At 40.7% G+C, this 23,276-nt stretch overlaps 2 protein-coding genes across 2 annotated transcripts in view; one reads left to right on the top strand and one right to left on the bottom strand.

Moving 5' to 3' along the window:
* Positions 1-23,276, bottom strand: part of mocos (molybdenum cofactor sulfurase) — a 76,143-nt gene that overhangs the window by 42,373 nt on the left and 10,494 nt on the right. The window lies entirely within an intron of this gene.
* vwc2 (von Willebrand factor C domain containing 2) lies at positions 3,668-21,997 on the top strand. Its single transcript, XM_042501717.1, has 3 exons — positions 3,668-4,312; positions 5,741-5,870; positions 21,739-21,997. Exons 1-3 carry the CDS (start codon positions 3,668-3,670, stop codon positions 21,888-21,890), a joined length of 927 nt encoding a protein of 308 aa, XP_042357651.1. The 3' UTR covers positions 21,891-21,997.

The following is a 23,276-nucleotide window of genomic DNA, read 5'->3' as shown; positions in this document are numbered from 1 at the left end:
GGCTCTACAGAGCACGGGTCTTTTCAGGTCATATGTGCGCAAAGTTTCTAGATTTGTTGGTGGAAAAAACAAGATTTGAGGTTCTGATCTTTAAAGAGACTTTACAGAACCACAGTTGCAGTTTATCACATATTAAGTTTTCATTACACTCAAATTAATCCTCATAATTTGCCTGCGTAATAGTCTGCAGCACAAGCTTCTGCTCTATGCTGCAGAGATGTGTCGACTGTATTATATCTTAATGTCAGTGCATAGTTGTGTTTTTTTCTCTATAGCCAAAATGGCTTTGCAAGTATTCAAGATAGAGCAGTGAAGCAAAAAAAGTAAATTCTCTGCAGAGCTGTAGGGCAAAGATAAATCCATGACCTTTCACCAAATGGCTTATATGCAACACTATGAATGTAAGAAAGTTTGCTATCACTTGAACCTAAGAAATGGTGAGAAAAAGTATCCACAAAGGCACCAAACTGTCTGTGCTTTAGTAAAAGGACATACGTCTGTGCTCCAGTCTAGCCTGTGACAGACATTATGCTCTATGGCTGAGAATTAATTAGACATTAGCAAAAGATTAGATCTGTATTAAAGATGGCTTTAGGATGTAATTATTGTAGCACATCATTTAATTAGCAGATCCAGATAATTTTCATAAGGTCATAAAGATTTTGTTTTTATGGGGTTAAAAAAAAGGAAATTTTAAAGGAAAGGGTTATTTGTCTGTCAACAAATGCCATGAAAGACCTAGACTAACTGCCTCTCAGTACTTTTCGATTTCTCTATGCTGTGTGTGGCACGCAGCCCAGATCCCATTAATTTCTGCTGAAGAAGTGAATCTTTAAAAATGGTTACAAATATTAAGAGTTTCTATTTTCATGAAGGGTCTGTTTTTTTCTCATAACAGCAGGGCACAAGCTAGTTTTAAGAAAACCTTTCTCAAACAGAAGTAAATAGTCTTTTCAGCTATGGATTAATATACATTAATGATATTGATGCTGAAATGAGTAGCCTATTAAATGTAACTGACCAACAACACTCATACAGGCTAGTTAGCAAGTCACAGCTTCTTGTCTTGATACGAACAGACCAGAGACACTAGTTAGTAGCTACTATAGTTGGCTTTCAGTGGTCAGCACTGTAAGACCCAGCACATGGTCAAAGATTAAAGTTATTTCAGCTAGTTGAGTACTATTTCATGTTGTATGTTCATCCGTCAGCAACTGCCTGACTGTTCACACCAAGAGTGCATTTCTCTTCATTTCTCTGCTTTTGCAGAGCTATAACAGTACTTTATTATACTTAATAAACTCACTTATTATACTTATTATAACAGTAATTTTTTTTTATGACAGTACCTACTTTATTTGTAACCTTAGTTCATTTAATAATTCAGTATTTTAGTAATCTACAGTGGTTTAGAGGAGATTTCAAAATATCAAGATTGTATTGTGGTGTAGCCTAAAAGTATCATAATATTATTTTAAAGCCATATCGCAAAGCCCTACCATTAAAGTAAAAACAGATGCGAGAAAACTTCTTTTGGCGTCTGCTGTTTGGCATAGTAGTTAAACTCGGCTGAATAGATGCCATCTTGGAGTCCAGTATCCAATATTACCATTATTACTGTTTGGCCGTTTCAAAAATTAACTTTGAAGCCTGGTGCACTTCCTGGCTGCCAGATCACTACAGCAAGTAGAGGTCACCACCTCACAATAAGCACAAACATGTGTTGTAATAAACTGCTTGCACAGACAAATTATATGGACAATTCTTGGATGAGGGCGGGCTTGGAATAATATATTCAATGTTCATGCAGAAACAGTGTGGCTCATTGATGTGTTTTTTGAACAGCAGTGGAGCTCTCTGGAACAGAGGAATGAGCTAAATTAAGCTTTGGATACACTTACACTTGCAAAGAACTTGTTACTAGAATCAGTTTGTTGCTGGTTTTGGTCTTTTCATGGGATTTGGTAGCAGTGAGAGAAATATTGATCAACTGGCAGCTTAGGCCTTTAAGATACTGTGGTGCTGTGGCTACTCTGTGCCCAGTTGACAACCAGCCTGCAGGCTAGCCAGCACTCAGTCCTGATGGAGAGCAGCGGCAGCAGTATCAGTAAGACAGCTAGTAACAGCTGTTAAGGTGGAGAGGTGAGTCTGTGAAAAGCCAAATGAGGTCCTTTTACTAATTAGGCCTGGGCCCATCCCTCTCCTCCCTCTCTCCCTCTCTCTCTCAGCTGCAGCAGCGTTATCGGTATGCACCTCGTTCTGCTTCCTCTCCGTTCCACAGCAGCTCCAAGGATTCTGCCTCAAACATAGCAATTCAGCTAAAACACCGCACAAATACTACTGGCGTGCCAGCAGTCAATGTCAGCCCCTTTCCCTCAGAATGGATCAGAATTCATGAATATCAAAATGCATGACTTAAAACATACAGAGAGACTTTGGCTCCGGAGTTGGAGCTGGATAGAATTAATGCGGCTGGTTGTCCCGGCATTATCTTCTATGTATTGCCACATACCTAGACACATTTGCTTATGGCTTATTTCATGCTCAGTTGCTCTTCACCTCCTGTTTAAGGCCCCCAATCACTCTGTTGGAAATTAGCTGTGTTCATTGAGTTTGACAATTAATCAATATGGTGAACTATATTCTTAAACAAGCAGACAGGTCTTTACAGTTAATTGTCAAGTCAGTCAATATGGAGTAATCTCACCTTTCAAAATAAGCTATAAATGTCAGCACGGCTGCAGCCCGTTAAACGGAGCTCAGCGATGACACTGAACATTTGGTGAGAGGGAAATGAATGGAAGTAGGCCACCGAACGCAGCAAAGCATCATACCAGGCATTTGAATTTCAAGATGCCGCAGTAAATCAAGTTAAGCAAGAGACAAAAACAAACACATTGACTGCAGCTTTTCGAAAAATGTGCAGTCTCTGCAACGTCTGCAGTTGATCCCTGGATTTCACTCTGCTTGAGCTGTTGTATATTGACTCCTCACAGAGCAGAAAACTGTACAGAAAGTGATGTGCTTTTACTTTTGATTAAAACAAACCAACGAGATATTAAGTGGGGCTTATATTAGAGAAAGTTTTGATGCACATCCGGCACTTTGCAAAAGCAGGAGCAGGTCTGGCTTCATTTTGAAATTGATATCTGTCAGCTATAGTAGATTCGTTGTTCCAGACTGGAATTATGTTCTATTTTCAAATCAATTCCTGCTTTTGTACAGTTCACTGTGATTCATTTAAAAAAAAGCAGACATTGATCCTGATGCTTTGTACCATGAGAGGAGCAGGAGCTTAAGAGTGTTAGATTCAGGTCCTTCTTTGGCCGTTTTCCTCTTACTCGGTCACTGCTGGGAGTGATTGATGCAGGGAAGTGTTACAGTACGAAGCGGTATTGATCTCCTAACACAGCCCTATGAATACTCCCTGTCCTGATGATCCAATTCACTGATCCTACAGGGTTGCGTCACACTCAGCAGGATGTTTACTTGTGGCTCTAAAGTCGTCCGAATTTCTTGCCCCCACACCTGAGATAAAAAGAAACAAAATACTGAGCGCATAACCCCAGTTTAATTTTCTCTTTCCAGATGGACTGGCTCACACCTGAGATGTGAAGTGTGTTATGTGAGCCAAGGTGTTTTCCCACCTCGCTGGTGGTGGGGAGAGATGTTGCACTCCGTTGCCATGACAGCAGAAGTTCTCTTTGTTCTGGGGTTCCTGATGAGCGGCGCTCAGTGTAATCCTATAGCGACCTTACCGGCGAGCAGAGAACGCCTGGAAAGAGTGCTGACCCAAGCCAGGGAGGACAAACATCAGGACATGCAGGCCGCAGAGACGCCGCTGGGATACAGCGCTCAGCAGCGGCCGGAGGAAATCAATGCTTTGGGTCCCAACAGGACTGCCGTGAGCCGCGCCAGGCCGAACTCCCAGACACGTGGATCTAAGGGCGGGAAGCCCCTGGAGTTGTGGACTGAGCAGGACACCCTGAACCAAATAGACGAGGGCCCCACAAGTGACGTCGCTCTGTCCCTGGACGCCATCGATGAGTACGCCTACCCAGACTACAGGGGTAAAGGCTGCATGGATGAGAGCGGCTTTGTGTTTGCCATCGGTGAGGAGTTCACCCCGGGCCCTTCGACATGCCCTTGCCTCTGCACAGACGAGGGCCCTCTGTGCACCAAGCCAGAATGTCCCAAGGTTCACCCTCGCTGCATTAAAGTGGACACAAGCCAATGCTGCCCCATGTGCAAGGAGAAAAAGAACTACTGCGAGTTCCGGGGCAAGATCTACGCCTCCCTAGAAGAGTTTAAGGTGAGCCCATTAACTGCATTCACTCATTTTTGACATGCTCAAAGTTGAAAGAAGTGCTGACAAAACACTCCTGGCTGTTCAATGGAGTTTATCACAGGCGCTACACAGAAACTAGTTACCTTGCCTCACAGCATGCGAGCAAGCAGGCAGGCAGATTTATAATGGCAAAGGTCAGCACTTGTCTTTTTTTCCTCACACAACGCTGGAATATTACTGCAGGCTGATTTTAGCAATGCCTGCTTCAGCAGAGTGTTTCCATATTCAGTTTGTTGATACACATGGCGATAGAGTTACAGTTATAGTAATGCTACAACTATGTAGAGCGTGCTGCTGCATGTGGGTGTTTGTGAAGAGACACAGAGATGCACCAGTAAAGATCTTTAATGTTTTATCTTCTGACACCTCTTTGAAAGGCTCGACTAAGGATTGCACCACAATCTGGGTGTTACGTCTACATTTACCAGCGCCTAATGCTTCGCTTTATGTTGCCGGGTGTCTCAGCAGGAGGTTAAGGCTAATATGGGATTTTCCTACTCTAACTCACAGTGTTACCGACAGCTCTATGTCAAGTCTCTGCTGAGGGAAATCTGCACAAAGCTTTACTTTTACAAGAGGCATACGTCAGCCTTTGTTCCTGGTGGGGTGGGGGTACTTTGAAACTAAGCAACAGGCAGGTTTTTTATGCCTGATTGCTAAGTTCTTGGGCATTGTGCTAAGTGCTGCCTCGTTTCATTTTTCACAGTGAAGTGCCATGCGGAGGCGCAAGCCTCTGCAATCTACAGCAACACTGCTGGAATTAACCTTTGCTCTCTTGTTAAGATTAAAGGTGTATGGCTTTATACAAGCAGCTGCTAAATGAAGCCTTTCACGGGGAATGTAGGAGATGTAATTTGAACCATATACTATCAGTCCAGGCTCTTGTCACACATTTGTTCTATTGCAGACGTGCAGGAACGCTTGGATGACCAATCATTTCTAATGTTTCTGTTCACGCACCAAGAAAATTGGAAGCTTCTCTCTTTTGTTTCCCATTGCTATTGATTTTTCCATTTCCCTTGATTGGATAGTGAAGTTCAATTCTCGACTTGGCTCCCTCTAAAATGAGGCATTCATTGGCAGTGATGTTGAGAAGGATGGGACTTCCCTATAGATGTAGCTCTGTGACACTGGATGCACACTGTAATAAACAAGTCAGACAGTCATGAGTCCTTTTGTGTTTGTGTGCGTGCATGTGTGTGTCAGAGAGACAGAGATGGCTGTAGAGAGACAGAGCGGCGAAAAAAGAGAGACAGACACCGAGACAAACAAAGAGGCAGAGGCAAAGATAACAAGAAATTAATTTAGAGGAGAAGACGCTTTGTTGTTTGTGTGTATGTGTATCTGTGTGTGAACTGTTTATAAGGATGTTAATTACTCTCTGCTATCCAGGTGTCTCCATGTGAGAAGTGCCGATGTGAGCCAAGCGGGGAGGTGTTGTGTTCGGTGGCGGCGTGCCCTCAGACTGAGTGCGTGGACCCGGAGTACGAGCCGGATCAGTGCTGTCCCATCTGCAAGACTGGTGAGTGGGGACCATTTCTTTCAACATCGCTGCGGGGAACACTTTGTTCCAGTATAACCAGTGGTGGCTGCCGAGTAGCTCCAATCAGAGCAGACTAGTGTCAAATGTTTTTGCTCAAGGGCACCTGAACAGGAGTTATGAGGGCAAGGTAGCTTATTTTGCTGACGCAAAGCACGCAGCATGCTGCACTGCAGTGTTTGCAGTCTCTTGCCCTATCAGATTGCATATTTGAAGTAATGAGCCATATTTGAATGAATTAACACCAAAAAAACGTTTTGTGTGAAACATTTGCTCATGTGTGATTTTCGGTCTTAAATTCTCATAATTACTCAGTTTATCTGATGGAGGCAGAAGCATATATTCTGAACTTGTTCCTACAGTGATTTGAGGTCCGCTCCCATTTAAGATTTGTAGGTTTTTGTTCCTGTTGGTCTGAGAGCTTTGGCCCGGCTGCGAAGAAGGAATTCTGCGGCTCAGAGTCGATTATCTGAAGTTGTTTCGGATGATTCCAGACAGCATGTCCTAGATTATGTCCCCTTGTTTTCTTGGTGTGACTCTAATGCAACATGGCAATGTCAGCAACATTGCTTCCTTCAGCAAAAAGAATGATGACTTGCGATATGTATCTCTGAGTTGGAATCTTAAAGTGGCGCAGGCTGTCTGCTGTAAACAAGAGCAAGCAATCTGCATGAGGACAAAATCCCTGCCTGTGATAAAGATGAGCTAAACGCAACGTTCCACATAAAAATGCTTCGTCTGAATGAGCAACCTATTAGACAATACTGATCATTTTTGAGTAAAACTGCAAGTGAGACATTTTGATTTTTATGCTGTGAGTTGGAATTGAGCGTAATAATGTACACAGGAGGATTACAAACAACAGATTGTGTGAGTGGATTCACAAAAACCAGGTTCAAATTCAAATGAGGCAAAAAAAAAAAATTAATCAGATAATTTCACTACAATGTCTAAAATGCCCACAAACACCTTTTTCAGCATATGTTCATTATAATTACATCCAGAATATCACATTAGAATGATTCATGTATATGTTTAGAGTCATAAAACACTATAGACACAAGCATTTGCATGTAATGAATTAACGTGACTAGTAATCAATCAGTTGTCCCACTCAAATTAAAAGTCTGTCCCACAACCTCAGGGGACAAGGAGTTGAACGCATTGGTAGTCACAGAGTGTTACTCACACTATTAATATTTGCCTGTTGTAATCCTGGGGAATACATGTTGGTCCTTTGTTCCCTTTTCTTGTTTTCTTTTTTTTCTTTTTGCTGTTCCCCCACTTTTTAGATATGCACATATTGATCATGCTGAAAGTGCTTTGTGCAAAGGGTTGGGCAGCGCTCCATATTCCACCCCCAGTGAAATGCCCAGTGGATTTGCTTGGTAACATTTGCAGGCACATCAGTCTCAGAGACAGATGTAGATACAGTACAGTATGCGCCTAGATGTGGCAGCCTGACGAAGAGAGCGTGCAGCTGTATTCAAAAGTCCCACCAAATCCACAGGCTCATCCAGCCGATAAGGATTTTCCAGTTTTAGGATGGCATTAGTCCCTATTACCATGAGATTACCACACATTACCATTCAATAAACACAGCTCACTATGTTTAAGACGCCAAGTTACCTAACCACAACTAACACTGTCACAGTCTGAATAAAAAATACTTTCTGTGGTTAAAGGGACACTAACATTTTTACACAGAGACCAGTTTACTCATCATGAGGAGTGATACTCAGCCTGTGAAAACTGTTGTATAATGTGTCCAAACCTGCACTATAAACTGGGGGCGTGGAGTTTGAAATATGTGGACACCAACCAGGTAGAGAGTGTTTGATACAGTTGTGAAGTAGGAGTAGTCGCTGGTTCTGAAGTATTGTAAATCATACTGTAAATTCACATTTCAAAGTTTAGTTTTAGAGGTGTAGGAGTGTTCCTAAATATAGAAACGCAGGAGTCTTAAAAATGGTTTAACAACGCTGTAGGTATTTCATCCTTTGTTTCAGAGAAATTATGTTTTTTTTCTCAATATGGCATGACAAATGGCTCTAAATACTACAATACCCATGAGTCTTAGCCACTGCTGCTATGGAGGAAAAGCCAAGCAATGGCTTTGTTGTTGAAATTCTTGACAAAAACACACCATAGTTGCTGAATTAATGTAACATTTATCCCTGTAAACAGATATCTGCATATATATGCAGAAATCCGTAAGCAAGTTTTCAATATATTTACACAAAGAAAAGTGACATGCATGGTAAAAATGCCAGTGTTTGAATTAGGTTTAGCTTTTAGGGACCTCTATTTTTTCGGAGTGGTGAGTGGGAGGGTACTATTTACATTGACACCCATACATGCATGCACCCAGCTATGTATAAAAATATGCTTTATTTCAATTCATACGGAGAATATTCTGCTTGAGAAACATGAACATTACAATTTTTAATTTTTTTTAATCGCTCTCTGTGGTCTTGAAGTCCTTTTCTGCTCTGAACATATCAAATGTCACTCTCACTTTTGTTCGACCACACACTGCACACTGAGCTCTTCCTTCAGACAAAATTGATAGGTAAGCTATTGAAGTTGATACAGTAATGAGTGGGCATGTAGCACTATTAACACATGCTCATCCCAAGCTGTCACATATTGCTGCTTTGCAGTGGACTTCCAGGTCTACATATTACGCTTTAGGTATCCTTCTGCGGCAGCTCTTTACGTTTTGGGATGCTACTAGCGTGATGTCAACACAAGCACATGGTGGGATTACGCTGCACATGGTTATGTTTAGGCAGTAAACGCACATGGCAACCAACACTGTCAACAAACGCACACACTGACACACACAGCTGGTTAGGATAAGGCAAATGCAGCACATGGGGACGTGAAGAAAAAAACATAACATTCAGACAGGAAGAAAACACCCCCATGAAAGTCTGGGGTATTGTGGACCCATCCACCATCCACCACCCACCCCGCCTGCTCAGATGCCATCCAGTAACATATTATATCACCACAAATGGTTCATTTCGGCCGCACTCTCAGCTGATGGTGTTCAGCAACGTATGATGCAGCCATCAAAGGTATCTTTTGAAGTTGGGATTTTACGACAAATGAGCCGACAAGGCGTCAGAATTTAATGAATTCAGAATGAGAGCGAGCTGGCACTATTCAATCAGATGTTAACCTAACCAAACTAGTCTTGCTGTGTCTTTTTCATGTCTGCCAAAGTGGCAGATCGCCTAGGGTTTTATCTGGCACTGCCAAAAATTTACCCGCATTTGGTGGGTAGCGGATGCTAATTCAGACATTGCCATCAGCTATAGTCTGATGATGGTTGAGCTTTTTATTAGCTTTTTAAAATATATGCATTCATAGCCAAAATAACTGGCGCAGGGAAGAGGATGTCTTGGCCCGGATATTTGCTTACTACTTCAGATATCCTGAAATACTAGCTGTTGCCCTCAGAAGCTTTATCATCGTCAGACAATAGCCGACGGGTTCTGAGGCTGATTAAAAATTGACCTCGAATTAGCTTAAGCTCCAGATTTCCTGCAGAAATGCACCTTGAGAGTTGTAGTAAACTTCTCCTTAGATTGTTTATGTGCACAGGTTGTAGCTTTGATGTTGTATCAAAGAACCACATATTTCTAACACAGTTGTTCCTCCTTTGTGCTCATGATTCAACCAGGAGAGTGCCATGGCCATACAGGCCAGCTGTCAGTCAGCTAACATTGTCTGAGCAAAATCGAACTGAAACCCTTTTTGTCCTCTGCTGGTTTGAGTTGGACTATTCTTTTTTATTGTACTCTGTCTTTTGTGAGCCCCCAAATGTATTGAAGTGAAATTCTAAATCACTGGAGTGCCCCTGTAAGCTGGTCGTATTATTTCCCGTCACACATACACCTGTATGGGACTTTGCTAAAATTAGAATTCTGTTCCTTCATCTTCATGCAACCTCTGTCAGCTCGGTCCCACACTCTTTCCAAGTAATCTAGGAGCACAGTAGTATTTATGAAGATGCAGAAATAGCCTTTGGCAGCATTTACACCTCATTTGCGCAGCAGTCAGGCTACAGTGATTTTAAAGCAGCAGCAGGTGAGATTTGTATTTTAAAAATAAATATAATTTTAGTTTTGTGCCAATCATTTAGACTTCCTTTCTCGTGTCTATGCCTCCTGCTGGTGTTTGCACATATTCAGCTGTGAATATCAGAGCTGTTAATTAAGCACAGTTGAGTATCGTTGTAGCAGAATGTGTTTAATAACCTCTTATTGGGCAGGGAATATTTCTGGCTCTGATTTGATGAACAGGGCTGATGGGGTTGTCAACGTGTAAGCAGGAAGTGTAAACACTCTTCACAATCAACAAACATCTTTGTACGTGTCAGACACTGCACACTGGTCACTTTAATGGATAATCCATCAAAAACATGTTGCTTTGAAGACTTAATTGTCACATGCTTTCATTTGCATTTGCAGTTCATTTCACGCTAGACCTGACACCACAAAGTAAACAGCATGTTAAAGATACCTTATTAAATAATTGGATGATACATTAATGGGACATAAACTGAAGTGAATGAGACATCAATCTAAATGACACAGCTGATCTTCCTTCAGCTTGTATCAATATCAAAACGATTACACATCGGATTTCACTTTGTCTTTTATTCATGACGCTTCTTTGCCAGGTATTAGACGCCTTGATATAAATGATGAGGATCACTGATTGTCAACTCCCATCTCGCCACCGTTGATCATGCAATGTTCAATACCAGACTGCAGCGCAGCACTAGCTCCGTGATGAAATACTGCTGATGTAAAAATAAGGTTATTGGAGGTCGTCTGAGAGTTCCCGCTCAGGTGGTGTTGTTTGTCTTGTCTGCAGATGTTGTTTGAAGTGCAGACAGATGTTAAGACCTCCCTGATGCATCCGAACTGTCACATCAAAGCTAAGCTCATTAATGGGAAAGAATTAAATACTCATCCAGATGTGGAAAAAGGGGATAAAACTGTTGCAGAGTTTAAGAATGGCATAAAAAGTGCAGAAAAGGAGAGATAATGGAACAAATGTGGTGAACAATACAGACATCAGATCTGTACAAGAGAAAAAAAACTCACATTTTGTTCCTCCTTCAACAAATCATGCTGTCTTTTACTCTCATTTTTTTTAGCCCTTCTCCAGTTTACCATTTTCCTCACTATTGATATAAATCACAACGAAGTATTTCAATGTTTGATAAGTTCATCAAATATGCGCAGGCATTATCTTGGCCTTTTCAGGCATGCAAAATCAATGCTTATGGCAGAGCACCCTGTCTCAGATGTGTCATTCAGCCTGTATGCGAGGAGACACTTGGGGAAGAGCCAGGGGAGGAAGATGAAAGTGAGAGGTATCGCTAACATCCACCCCAGACAGTTGTTCATGAATATCAAAGAACAGCTGTGAATGGAGGCAGGTTCTCATCATTTTTTACTCATTATCTCAAAGCACTGGAACACATTGCAATTAAATGGTTTCATACCCTCTAAAGTTTGTGACGTTCACTTGCTCGTTGCCATAAAGTTTAATTAAACAATATTGACTCATGCAAAGAACACCTTGTCGATACAAGTCAGAGAGGGAAAACATCCGCTCTATATTTCAGCATTTTTTTTTCTGCTTAAAGTGCTATTTTTTTATTTCTACAATATATAGTGCGTTTTTTTTTATTTCTCCAGTATACAGGTGTTAAGAGTTTTTGTTGTACATTCTGTTGTTTCTCTCACAACGTCTGCTTTTAAGGAATGCGTAGGGGGAAAAAAATCTATGCAGGAGAAGCCTCTCTCGTCGGCACCTCGGCCCTGGCTCCCTCCCTCTTGTCCTTTGCTCTTGCAGGGTATCGCCTTGGCAACGCGTGAGGAAACAAGTGGTGCTCTTCAAGACTCAGACATTAGGGTCAACACTAATCTGGGGGGGATGTGATAAACAGCCTGAACCCGAGCCAAAATCACTTCAAATAGAGCAACACGAGACATGGTAGCCTGGTTGCCAAGAGGGATGGAGACTCATTTAAATTAAGAGAGACATGATTCATAGAGGCCCTTTAAAGATGTGGCAGGTTTTTTTTTTTTTTTAAAGAATACATGAAAATCACACAAAAGTGAAACGGAGGTTGATTGTACTAATGTGAAACGTCCATTTGAAGCAGCCTCCATCTCACTGAACACAGAGAAGGAGCAATGCATTAGAAATGTCATATTAACATGGTATTTAGTAGCCTAAAATAGAAGGCTATGTGAGATTTCTTTAGTACGTCCAAAACCTTATAAAACCAATAGTACGAGAATTGCATATTTCAAGCGAAATATTACAGCGTGCATATACTGGACACGATAAATATCATATATATCATATCACACAATACAATATGGTGCAATCATAACAGAAAATGGCAGACACTGACAAAGGCAAAACAGAAATATATATAGAGAACTGGATACCGTGTTGTAGGTGGGCTCCTTATTCATTCCTATGACAGTTGCTCAGTGGCACATGGAGCCAAAAAAAAAGCTCAATAGCCACAGTATGAAATTACCTAGATCTACCGCATTGGGGGCTCCATAGAGCAGTGCACTAGGGACTTATAATGGCCAAGTGCAGCCAAGTGTGGCAGACTTGATTTATTTTGTTTGGGATGTGACGCTCAAAAAAATGCATCCACTGATTTACAGACATCTCTTTCACAATCTTTGTCTATGGGGAGAAAAAACATTTGGTGTCAAATGACACCATGTGATGGATCAAGAAGTTGTAATTTCATGTTGCAATTCCACTATGAAAAGTGCCTTTACAGCCTGGCACTGCTTCTGGGGGCTTAAGGCAGAACCAAAGTTATGGGTGCAATGCTAACTGGGTTAACTACTATCAAGCTAATGTAAATTACGAGGTTAGTCAGTAAAGTTATATGACATAAATGGGAGGAAATAGACAAATGCAGCTAACATGATCATGCTAGCCATGAGGTACAGAGGGCCTCAGGGATGCCGTTTTTTTTGTAGGCTGATGCAGAAATTAGCGTTGCCCTGGTTCCCTTGTCAAAAAGCCTATGAAATTTTTCCATTGGATTTTGGATCATTGCAGAAAATAAGTCCTATGGCCAACAAAAGTGTATGATACTTGCACGTGTTGTTCAGCAAACTTTCAGGATATTTGTAGCGTAAAAGCAATCTGCAGAAATGAAAACTAACATTAGGCTATAAACATCTGATTGATTTGACATCATCACCAGAACAAGGATGTAACGCTATGTCCTGCATGATGACGTTCTGTAGTCTCATTTAGCCATTTGTTCACAACCACCTTTTTTAACTCATTGAGTGCCATTGACATATATATACGTCAAGGTGTGTTTTCGGCAGCTGGCACAAGGGGGTGCTCTCACACTCCCTGTGTGTAATTTTGGGGCTGCTGGGATTCGTAGCTGTAGTTCAAAAGACGGTAGATCAAAATATGAAGTGGAGTAGACGGGATCAGAGAGCAGAGCGATCTGTACGGAGGCGATTCGAAACTACAGCAACGAAGCTACATCAATTCAATATCGGCATAAAATGCCCCCCAAAAAACGGAGAGGGTCAAGTGGCCACTTTCGCCAGCAGATGCTGGAAGAAACTCTCATGGATCTTTTTCTCAGCTTTCTAGAAAAAAGTGTTATTTTTGATGAAACTAGCCTCTGTTCAACTTCAGATAAATCAAGAATGGAACAAGGTGCAAACAAATGACTGAAACAAATGAATTTTTGTTCATGATGAAAAAGAGAGTTCCTTCTTTCATTTGAGCTATTCTGTGTTTTCAGAGTCTTTGTACAAAATATTCTACGGGTCTTGAAAGATGACTCAAAATGGCCAGAAAAGCTGGCACAAGCCAGTTTCCATTATGTAATAGGGCTGGCACTCAATGAGTTAAGAGATAAAATAATTTTAAGACAAAAGTCACAGTGGGGTATTCATTGATAAATTCTATGTTGATCAAAACACGAAAGTCTTTAAAGCTTGTGTTAATGTCAAACCTTATTTTAGGCTCATTACCAAAAAATCATTCAAAAAATGTACTGACTTCAATACGAGGATGCTGAAATGCTAACTTATTTCCAGGTTTGAGGATTTATTACTGGGGCACTCTATTGCAGATGCCGGTAAAAACTAAGGTTTGCATGGGTTACCATGGTTACATGTCTTGTATTAAGAGCTCCGAAAAGATATACAGTACTACTGTTTATCCATACAAAAGTATGTTGCACAATAGCACACATATGGGATGTGTAATGCATAGTATGCATAGAATATTTCAGATGCAGCACTAGTCTCGCTCCATTTACGCACATGATGGCAACATGCATGTTGTAAAGATAAAAAAAATGAGGCTAACCTGCATGTACCAGGCAAAAAGTCTACAGCTCTTCCAGCCTACGATCCATAGAGGACATGAAGATAAAGGTGCAGCATTGTTCATGTACTGTATGGTCTGGTTAACCATAGTGTTGCTGTACCTTATTATAAAAACAAAATGTAATGAAAAAATGTTATTTGTTCCAAGATTATGCTTGGTTTTTCAGTGTGGCTTTATATTTCAAGGGAAATTGGAGAATGAGAAATACCTGATGAGTTTGGCTAATGTAACCCTCTATTACAACTTTGGCTGCAGCTGTACAAACTTCCCTGAACCAAATGGAGGGTTTAGCGAGCAGTTAATTAACAGCCCAATTATTGTTTCTTTTTAAAATATTACTTCAGCATACAAAAAAACGTAATGATGGCCGATGAATAATTCAGTTTAAGATGTGTGTTGTAACATGTGACACAGGGACTGTTGTGCAACGTAATCAGGAATAATAACTAAGTGTAATAAGTGTACTTTGATTTATTTATATATTTATTTTTTGATCAAATGGAATGAGAAAGTAGGACACTTTGTATCCTTCACAAAAGGCAGTTTTTTCCCTCCGTTTTTCACCTTTTAGTTTAATTCTTTCCATCACGCAGCTATATTTTATTATGTAAAGGTAATTTTCCACGACTGGACTTCAGAGTTATGATTGCGGTAGAACAGATAAAGGTCACTATTATGAAGGTAATGGTTAGTCACATTATGTCTTAACAATTAGAGTACTGCTGGGTCACTAAGAGGTTTTCCGTTTTGGTCTGTTAGTTCGGTGTTAATTTTCTTCTGTATAAAAGTCAACAGTAATTTGACTTCCACATACATTTCACAAAACACAAAAATGGAAAGTCATAGAAAAGATCTTGGAGATTGGTGTCAGAGCTTTAAATACACTGTTTTTGAGGATTAAGTAAATCTCTCTCAGCGAAGTCTGTCACCTGGACACCGCTGAGATGGCTGGCAAGGGTTTGTGGCTCCGTCTCTGTGAAGGACATCGGTTGTGACAGTCGTGCTACTTGTGTGCAGCTGGGTTGTTCAGCCACAAAGATTATCAGTGGGCACAGTCGCCGGAGACAACATATGCAACCAAACATTCACAGGAGGTGGCACTTCCACAAAAGCTTACTGTCTGTAGCTTTGATGCAAGGCGGCTCAAATTTAAAAGTCTGAGTCTCTGAAAGAAATTATTTATTTTGTTGTTAAATCATATTCTCTCCCTCACAAAGTTCTCCCACTTACTGTCTTTACGAAGCAAGGTAATTTTTATTCGGCATTTATAATGCAAACTTACTCAAGAAATGCATTAAGATGAGTGATTTGTGCTATTCTTCTCTTTCCATTACCCTATAATGGAGCTCAGCAGGTTTTTTTAACATTTCAGAATGAAGCGGTGTGATGATCAGGATCTGTCCTTGTTTCCCTGTCTATTATCTGCCGCTGCTACGGAGCCAAAAGCCACAGGTGCTAATGGCCGTGTTTTTCACACGTTGTCCATGCCAACTTCTAACACGCTGTAGTGACAGTTTGGGTCCAACTGTTCATGCACATGCACAATCCATTTGTCTCTGTCTCTTGTTGAAAAGCTCTTGTGAAGCCTGATGCGCCTATAAAAATCTCTTTCTGCCACAGAGAGTGAGAGGCACAGAAAGACAGAGAGTGATGGAGAGACGGGGACATATTATATTAATGAAGCAGTGACAAAAAGGTGGGTGTTATATGAATGGTGGAATAATAGGGTGACAGCAATGAGTAAGCACAGTGGCACCAAATCCATGCATTAATTAACACAAATGAGTGTCATGCTACAGTGAATGACTAGCTGACAGGCTATGGTTTAATCCCAGCTCCAGGAGGAAGTACTTTTGATTTATTCTGTAAAGTGCATGATTATTTTTCACATTTTTCTCTCAGAGCATATCCTTGACATATGCGTCTTTTATTTGAGACACTGTGTTCTAAATGCCGCTAATGATGATGAATCAGTAGCGACAGCAGCCTGGGCCACAGGATGAGTTGTTATTCAGATAGGGTGTGTGCGTGTTCATCTGAAGACTTATAAATGTGTTAGGGTTGACATTTTGACAGGCCTCTGCAAACTGTTCACAATGATTGATGTGCCAGCACGCTCCTTCTGGGTGCTGCCGTCCAATGAAATGCGATGGCTGCAGCTGAAAGACTCCCCATTTATCAGCATCTTAATTATACAACAGAGTGGCTCAGGACCTTGTTAGTCTAAGGGAAATAGCCATTGTTATGCTATACCTGATGTTGTGGAAGCAATTCCCGCAGTGTTTATATTTTGCAGTGCGGCGTGAGAGATAATGGATGATTTATGAGCACTTTTTTCCAGCCACTGGTTGAGGACAAAGGCACTCTCACCAGACAAAAGTCTTCTCGTTGCGCCAAGTACCACAGAAGGTAATGCTGCAGGTGATACAAGGAGGAGCACATTTATGTTTAGTATTGTCGGCTTTGGCAAGTGGATCCTTTGTGCACACAATGGTGGCTCATTTTTCTGCACGTCTCTGGGCGACTTACAGAGCTCAGTTCTTAACAGCTATTACCTTCAACGTCAAAATGTCCATTAGTGGGATCCAATTTCCGGCAAAATAATAAAAAAAGAACATTCCCTTGGGGGGGCACTTCAGAACTATATTAAAACACTGCGAAAGCTGCTTAATTTGGTTTTTATGCACAGTTACCACTCTTTGCATTCCAACCTTGAAGTTACATATGGAGGAAGGCCTTGACTGTGAAGGCTCATGAACACCCTCAGTTTCTTGTAGGCAGGTGTGTAGGAGGAAATGTCCATAGGCAAGAGAAGAGAGAGCTCAGACCTTCATCAGGGTAAAGCAGATTTTCTTCATCGCTCTGTTGTGTTTCTGAACAAAGTTTATTGCAGGTAAAAGGACAGTGTGCGGAAATAATGAGAAAGTCTGCCTATAGTGAGATTTATGCTTTGCTTGTTGTGTGGTCAATAAGGGCTTATTTATGCTCAATGTTATATATACGCAGACAGAGACAGACAGAGCCTTCTGTCCATACTTTGCGTTCAATTTGTCCATATTTGTTATTGTTTCTGAAAGCTTTCGGGTGTGGATGAAACAGAGCAGTACCACCGGAGGTCGTGGAGCAGTGGTGTAGTTCAAGCAAGATAGGACGGCAGGAGATGACAAAGAAAATTCAATAATGGCAAACCGGAATTAATCGGTAATATATAATAATAAATAGTAATACACAGTGAAATTAGTGTAAAGAATTCTCTGTCCAGATGTCGGGATACATATAATGGACTCACACTCATCACCGCTGTCTAATGTGACCTCCGTTTAATGGTATAATATTACAACTTCTTCCACTGTCTTCTTGTTTGCTGTATGAAACTGTGGACTCTGCCCTCTAGTGCTACCTTTTGGCTGTATCTATGCCATGATAAAGGATGCATGAAAGCATGAGGAAAGTGATGTTTACAATACTTCAAATGGACATATTTGTTTTTGTACGTAAAGGGAGTGTAAATGAGCTTTGAGGCATGTGGAATAAAATACCATAGAGTGGTGCAGGAATGAGTCTTAAAACCAAGGATGAATTAGCACACTCAGTCATTTTCTTTTCTTTTTTTCTTTAAATGTTTTCTTTTTTTGGTTAGATGCTTGAAATAAGGTGTGTGGCTAACACAAGCTTAGAAACTTTCACGTTTTGTTCTGTGACATAAACTATGTCAGTAAATACCCCAGTCGTTAACCTTTAAGCTTTTGCGTGTCTTACAAAAGGGTTGCGAACAAGTGGCTAAATGAGACTACAGACCTTTATAAGGCTGAACACGGCTTTACAGCCACGTTAACCTTTTTGTTCTGGTGATTCAGAAAACATTGAAGTGGAATTCATTTGTGAAGATTATCTTGCTGATCAAAACATGTACAGTAAGTACTATAAAATTTTATTACAGATCTTATTTTCTCTGATAATCTAATATCCAATGGAAAAATCCTATTGGTTTTTTGGGGAGGGAACTAGGGTGACACTAACTTCCCTGGGTCCAACTAATAACCGTCAGCCCTGCAGCATGATACTGAATACCTCCCATGTGCAATGGCATCAAATCTGTGTGTAAATTTAACAAAAAAACTCAGGTTAAATTTTCCAGTTCCAGAACAAGACAGTGAAAGATATAATCATGTGAATCGGGTCCTTAGGAATTCAGTGTAATCACTGCAATCCCAGGATGCATCTCTTCCCTGACGGGAGCTCCGTCTGGCAGAGTGAAAATGTTTCTCTACATAAACCATGAGTGGTCTTTCAGTAGTCTGAAGAGCATGGTAATGACAGCCAATGGAAAATCTATTTTGATAAGCACAGAGAAAGGGAAAATCAGAACCTGCAAATCCCACCTTTAAATGAACCCTGGACAAAAACTGATATTCATCATGTCCAATGTGAACCGCACTAGCTTGATTCTGATTGAAATTCTGCCAGAAATGGCCACTGACACCTGCAGAGGCTTGTTCACAAATCTTGATGCTTGTGTATTATTTATTTTTTTATTTTTTGTGCTTCTTAGAACACTGTTTTGGGAAACAATCAATCAAAGCTCAGATGTGAGATTTTCCACCGAGAGAAATGAAATGAAGGGCAGTATTTTGGTCTCTCGTGTTCATTCTCTTCTTTGACTGCCTGCACTCAAGTTTGCTGCGATGTCATGAAACTTACCTAAAAGAAACAAGATAAGATGACTAACTGCTCTGAACTCCATGTGGAAATATGGTCATTGCAATGAATATGGCATCTAAAAGTAGCAATAAAGCAATAGCTGAAGTCCTGTCCTACTTTAAGACTCACTTGTGTCCCATTGGCTTTCATTCCACAATGCATTTTTGCACACAGGGTTTTCTTTCATCAGTCTTTGTGGAAATCTTAAATTTGTGGCTGGATAATTCTGCTCATATCCTCTTATATCTTACATACATATGCTAATATAGTTAAATAAATCTTCACTTCATTAAAGAATCAACCCACTTTGGCTTGAAACATTATCATATCTTTGTCATATAATTACACAATATAGCCACAGGTTCTGAAAAGTGAAGCCAATGTGGAAGTGCCTCATATCTGAATTCCTCTTAATGACTAGCAGGGGGCCACTCAGCTTGTTGCAAAAAGATAGACCGAATTAGCATGATGTAGTGTAACAAAAACGATCAGTTCCTGGTAAACAACTGGCAAGTTGCAGAGATTTTCGTTTCAGCTATAGTAGTGTCTTTAATCAACCAAATCTACCAGCACAGACCCTAAGCGATGTACTGCTGTGGATAGGGCCATGGAAAAACATAATTTTGCTACCCAAAAAGACCCACCTAGAAATGTCTATCAGTTCAAGTCTATGCTGTTTTAACTGATTTATCTTACATATTAACCGATTAAGGGAGCAGGGGACCAGCAACTCAAATCTCCTGCTAAGTAAAATCACCATTTTTGTCAATGAAGTCTGGTCATTTTGAGATAACTGCTTCAATTCCGCATCTGAAAGGGCTGTCTGATGCCAAAGTAAACTATCTGAAATACAGCATAAACTTAAGGCCCTGACACAACAATGGTAGGTGGTCTGCCATCAGTCAGTTGTTGTTGAGCATCCGTTACCGTAGTCACTGCAGTGTCTCGCACTGCTGGTCCTTGCCATCACTTGTTGGCTTTTCAATGAATCAGCAGTGATAGCCAATAATTGGCAGTTCAGCTCAGTGCACGAGAAAAGACACAAATGTCAAGAAAGTAAAAACCAGGTGCAGAACATATGTGCTGGACGCAGGATGAGGACTGAGATGCAGGCGACATCAGGCGACACAGTAGGCAGCTTTTGTCACAGTCACTAGTTCTCTCATGTCGGTTTAGTGCTAGATCAACAACTCCGTGTTCTGAGAAGTAAAATTACTGTTTTTGTTAATGGAGTCTGGTGGTTTTGAGATAATGGCTTCAGTTCCCCCTCAGAAAGGACTGTCTGACAGCAAAGGAAAGGGATAAAAATATTCAAAGTACAGTGTAGGCTTAAACTAAACAGATTTTTTAAGGTTAGGCTGTTTTAGGTGCCTACAAACTAACCAAATGAGGATGTTGTCAATGTGGGTTTTCTTGGGGTTCTCCAGCTCCTCTAAAGACATGCGGGTTAATTGGCGACTAAATTACCCGCAGGTGAGAATGTGAGCGTGAATAATTGTCTGTCTATGTGTCAACCCTGTGATAGTCCTGCCCAGTGTCAGCCAGGCTTGGCTCCAGCCTCCATGGTTACGGATAATTAATGGATAAAAAAAACTGAATTACAGATATCTGCAATACATATCCAGTCCAGGTATTAAATGTTGCCATGCTTGCTATACTGACTATCAGCAATAACACATACACAGCAATCCCCAGTGCTCACATTAGCTAATATTATCCACCATTTGCTCCTATTCACACCAGACCAAGTATCAGCAAAAAATCCCTGAGTGTGTAATTGGACTATAGGGTGAGTTTTATTGTTCATGAATTCAACTTTTCATTCAACAGTGAAAGTATGTTCTTCCTTCAAATGTTACATTGACTCACTTTATCACAGCCAAATAGCTGTCTCCAGCCTGTGCACGGACATCTTTTCATATATTTTAAAGACTCAATGGGTTTGTTGTGGCACAGGTTATAAACTGCACATAAAGGAGGAAGTGTCTCCTGGCACTCAGCAAATGCGAAATAAAATGCTTACGATAATACTATGTTAGTCTGGGCCAACGTATTGATTCACAGGCTATTTATCCTGATGTTTAATGTCTCTTAACACATTTATCGACAAAGACCAAGCAAGATTTTATATTCACAGAAGTACAGATTTGCAGGTTTTTGCATTTCTTATTTCACCTGCACCCAGACTGATAAGGGTGTCTGTAAATTCACGGAATTTCAAACTGACTGGGATCCTTCGAGCAGCACAAAGAAATGTGACTTTGAATTGTGTGTTCAGTGCTTAAACTGCGTTTTAACACATTGATCAGTGTCCTTGGTGGGTCTAGTAGCAGAAAAATAACAGACGAGTGTGACCTCGATGACACAGGTATTTTTCTTCTTTGCAATTACTCGAGCACCAACATAAAGATACATTTTCTGCTCTGTGTATTAGTGTGCAAGTCATATTTTGAACTATAAACCATTAACTGACCTTTCATCAAGTTTCCGTTGATTTAGTTTGACCGCAGCACAGTTCCCACAGCATATTAAATCACAGGAGCAAAGCAAATCACGCATTTTCAGTCTGACCTCGATAAAGTGACATGTTGCTGACAGCACAAAAGAAACGCATGAAAAATATATAAGGCCAATTTGAGATTCCATTTGAAAACACATTATAAGGCTTGTTTTCTGATTCCCCCTATACTTTGTATGTTCTTCTCGTCACCACCTACAGGGCCAAATTGCTACGCGGACACATCAGTGATACCGGCCGGCCGAGAGGTGAAGATTGATGAGTGTACAATCTGCTACTGCACATATGAGGAGGGCACGTGGCAGATTGAGCGTCAGGCCACCTGCAGTAAGAACGAGTGCCAGCGGAGCTAGAGACTGGCACGGTCAGAGGGGATTTTGGCACGCAACACCAGCGCCAATCCGCATGTTAACTCTCGGCCTTTCACTCAGTCTATCGGACATCAGGGTCGGACAGCAGCCCCTGAGCATTTCAGCATTTATAGTCACAAAAAAATGCTTTTATGAAAGTTTATAATCCATACACAGAATATCTATTTATCTATGTATTAAATTATTTATGAATATATTCAAATATAGGAGTCATTAATGCTGAACTAGTGAAAAAATATTTTTTATAGCCTCTGTATTTTATTAAGCAATGTATTGGACCAGAGGTCAATAAAACAGAATGTATAGAAAACACACAGCTGTCTTTGGAGGTGAAAACCTCAATGTCTCGGTGTCACCTGACAAATCCTGACACCCGTCTCTCTACCACCAAAGTGCAGACTATGTGCGATCAGTTTCAGAATGATGGGCAAAGATTTGTTGTTTGGGAAGATCAAGTGTGGAGTTTAAAAAGCACGATGAGAAAAGCGAAGGAAATTCAAAAGGACTTGACTGTTTCCTGATTTCTTTGATCTTTTTTGGATGTTCAAATGTCTTTTGATTTGAAAGTGCTTTTTTGTATTTCTCTTGGTACCGTGTGTTCATGTTTCAAATAAATGCCAATCTGCGCTCTGTAAATGCTCAAATGGTGCTTTTCAGCTGTAGGTCTCCTTCGCTGAAAGGATGGTGTTGTGCATTTTAGCGACTTTCAACTGAATAAAATGTTTTGCAGTTTTCACTTGAGTCGACAAATGAGATGGTGCGATCAAGCCAATTTATTCCAATTTTTGTGTTTGAGATATCACAGGTTACCTTTGGATGTGACAAATGTGAACAGATCTGCTCATTAGATGTTGGCATTTTCTTTTTTTCAAAGTCCCAGGATGAGAACTGTTTGTGTGAAAACTGCAGGTAAATATTTAATGAGTTGTCACGAGGATATTAAGTTATTTAGCAATGCTGCGGTTTCATTTGCAACAGCTAATATAAACAAGAGAGGTTGAGAATATAGGACTTCAATGGTTGCTCTCGGATATTCAATAGTTGCCTGTGGACACTAATGTCACTGGTACCAATTTGCTTTCAAAAAATAAGAAATTGAAAGGTCAGGAGACTTGCAACACATTGTTCTTGTCTTCATCTTCCGTTTGAGGATGAGAAGTAATAAATGGATGTATCTGGTAGAGCCCTGGGGCCCATCGACCAGCAGATCAAAATGACGATTAATAATTTAAGTTCAGGTTATGATCGCTGAAGGGCAGGCCTGTGATGAGCAGATGCAGATGTTGTTTTCCTGTTTTTCCCTGTCATCTTTTGCATTTGCAGCATGGCGCTCTCTCTGTGTCACCCCTTTTGCAATGTTCTGGCCAC

Source organism: Plectropomus leopardus, chromosome 15 (genome assembly GCF_008729295.1).
Source record: "Plectropomus leopardus isolate mb chromosome 15, YSFRI_Pleo_2.0, whole genome shotgun sequence".
Taxonomy (NCBI): Eukaryota; Metazoa; Chordata; class Actinopteri; order Perciformes; family Serranidae; genus Plectropomus; species Plectropomus leopardus.
The sequence above is the reverse complement of the archived record's forward strand: the minus strand, read 5'-3'. Positions and strand labels throughout refer to the sequence as shown.

Excerpts from the sequence above, each read along its gene's own strand:
- vwc2 (XM_042501717.1), top strand. The coding sequence starts at position 3,668 with ATGTTGCACTCCGTTGCCATGACAGCAGAAGTTCTCTTTGTTCTGGGG. Across the intron at positions 4,313-5,740 it reads CCTCCCTAGAAGAGTTTAAG|GTGTCTCCATGTGAGAAGTG; the intron begins GTGAGCCCATTA and ends TCTGCTATCCAG. Across the intron at positions 5,871-21,738 it reads CTGTCCCATCTGCAAGACTG|GGCCAAATTGCTACGCGGAC; the intron begins GTGAGTGGGGAC and ends CACCACCTACAG.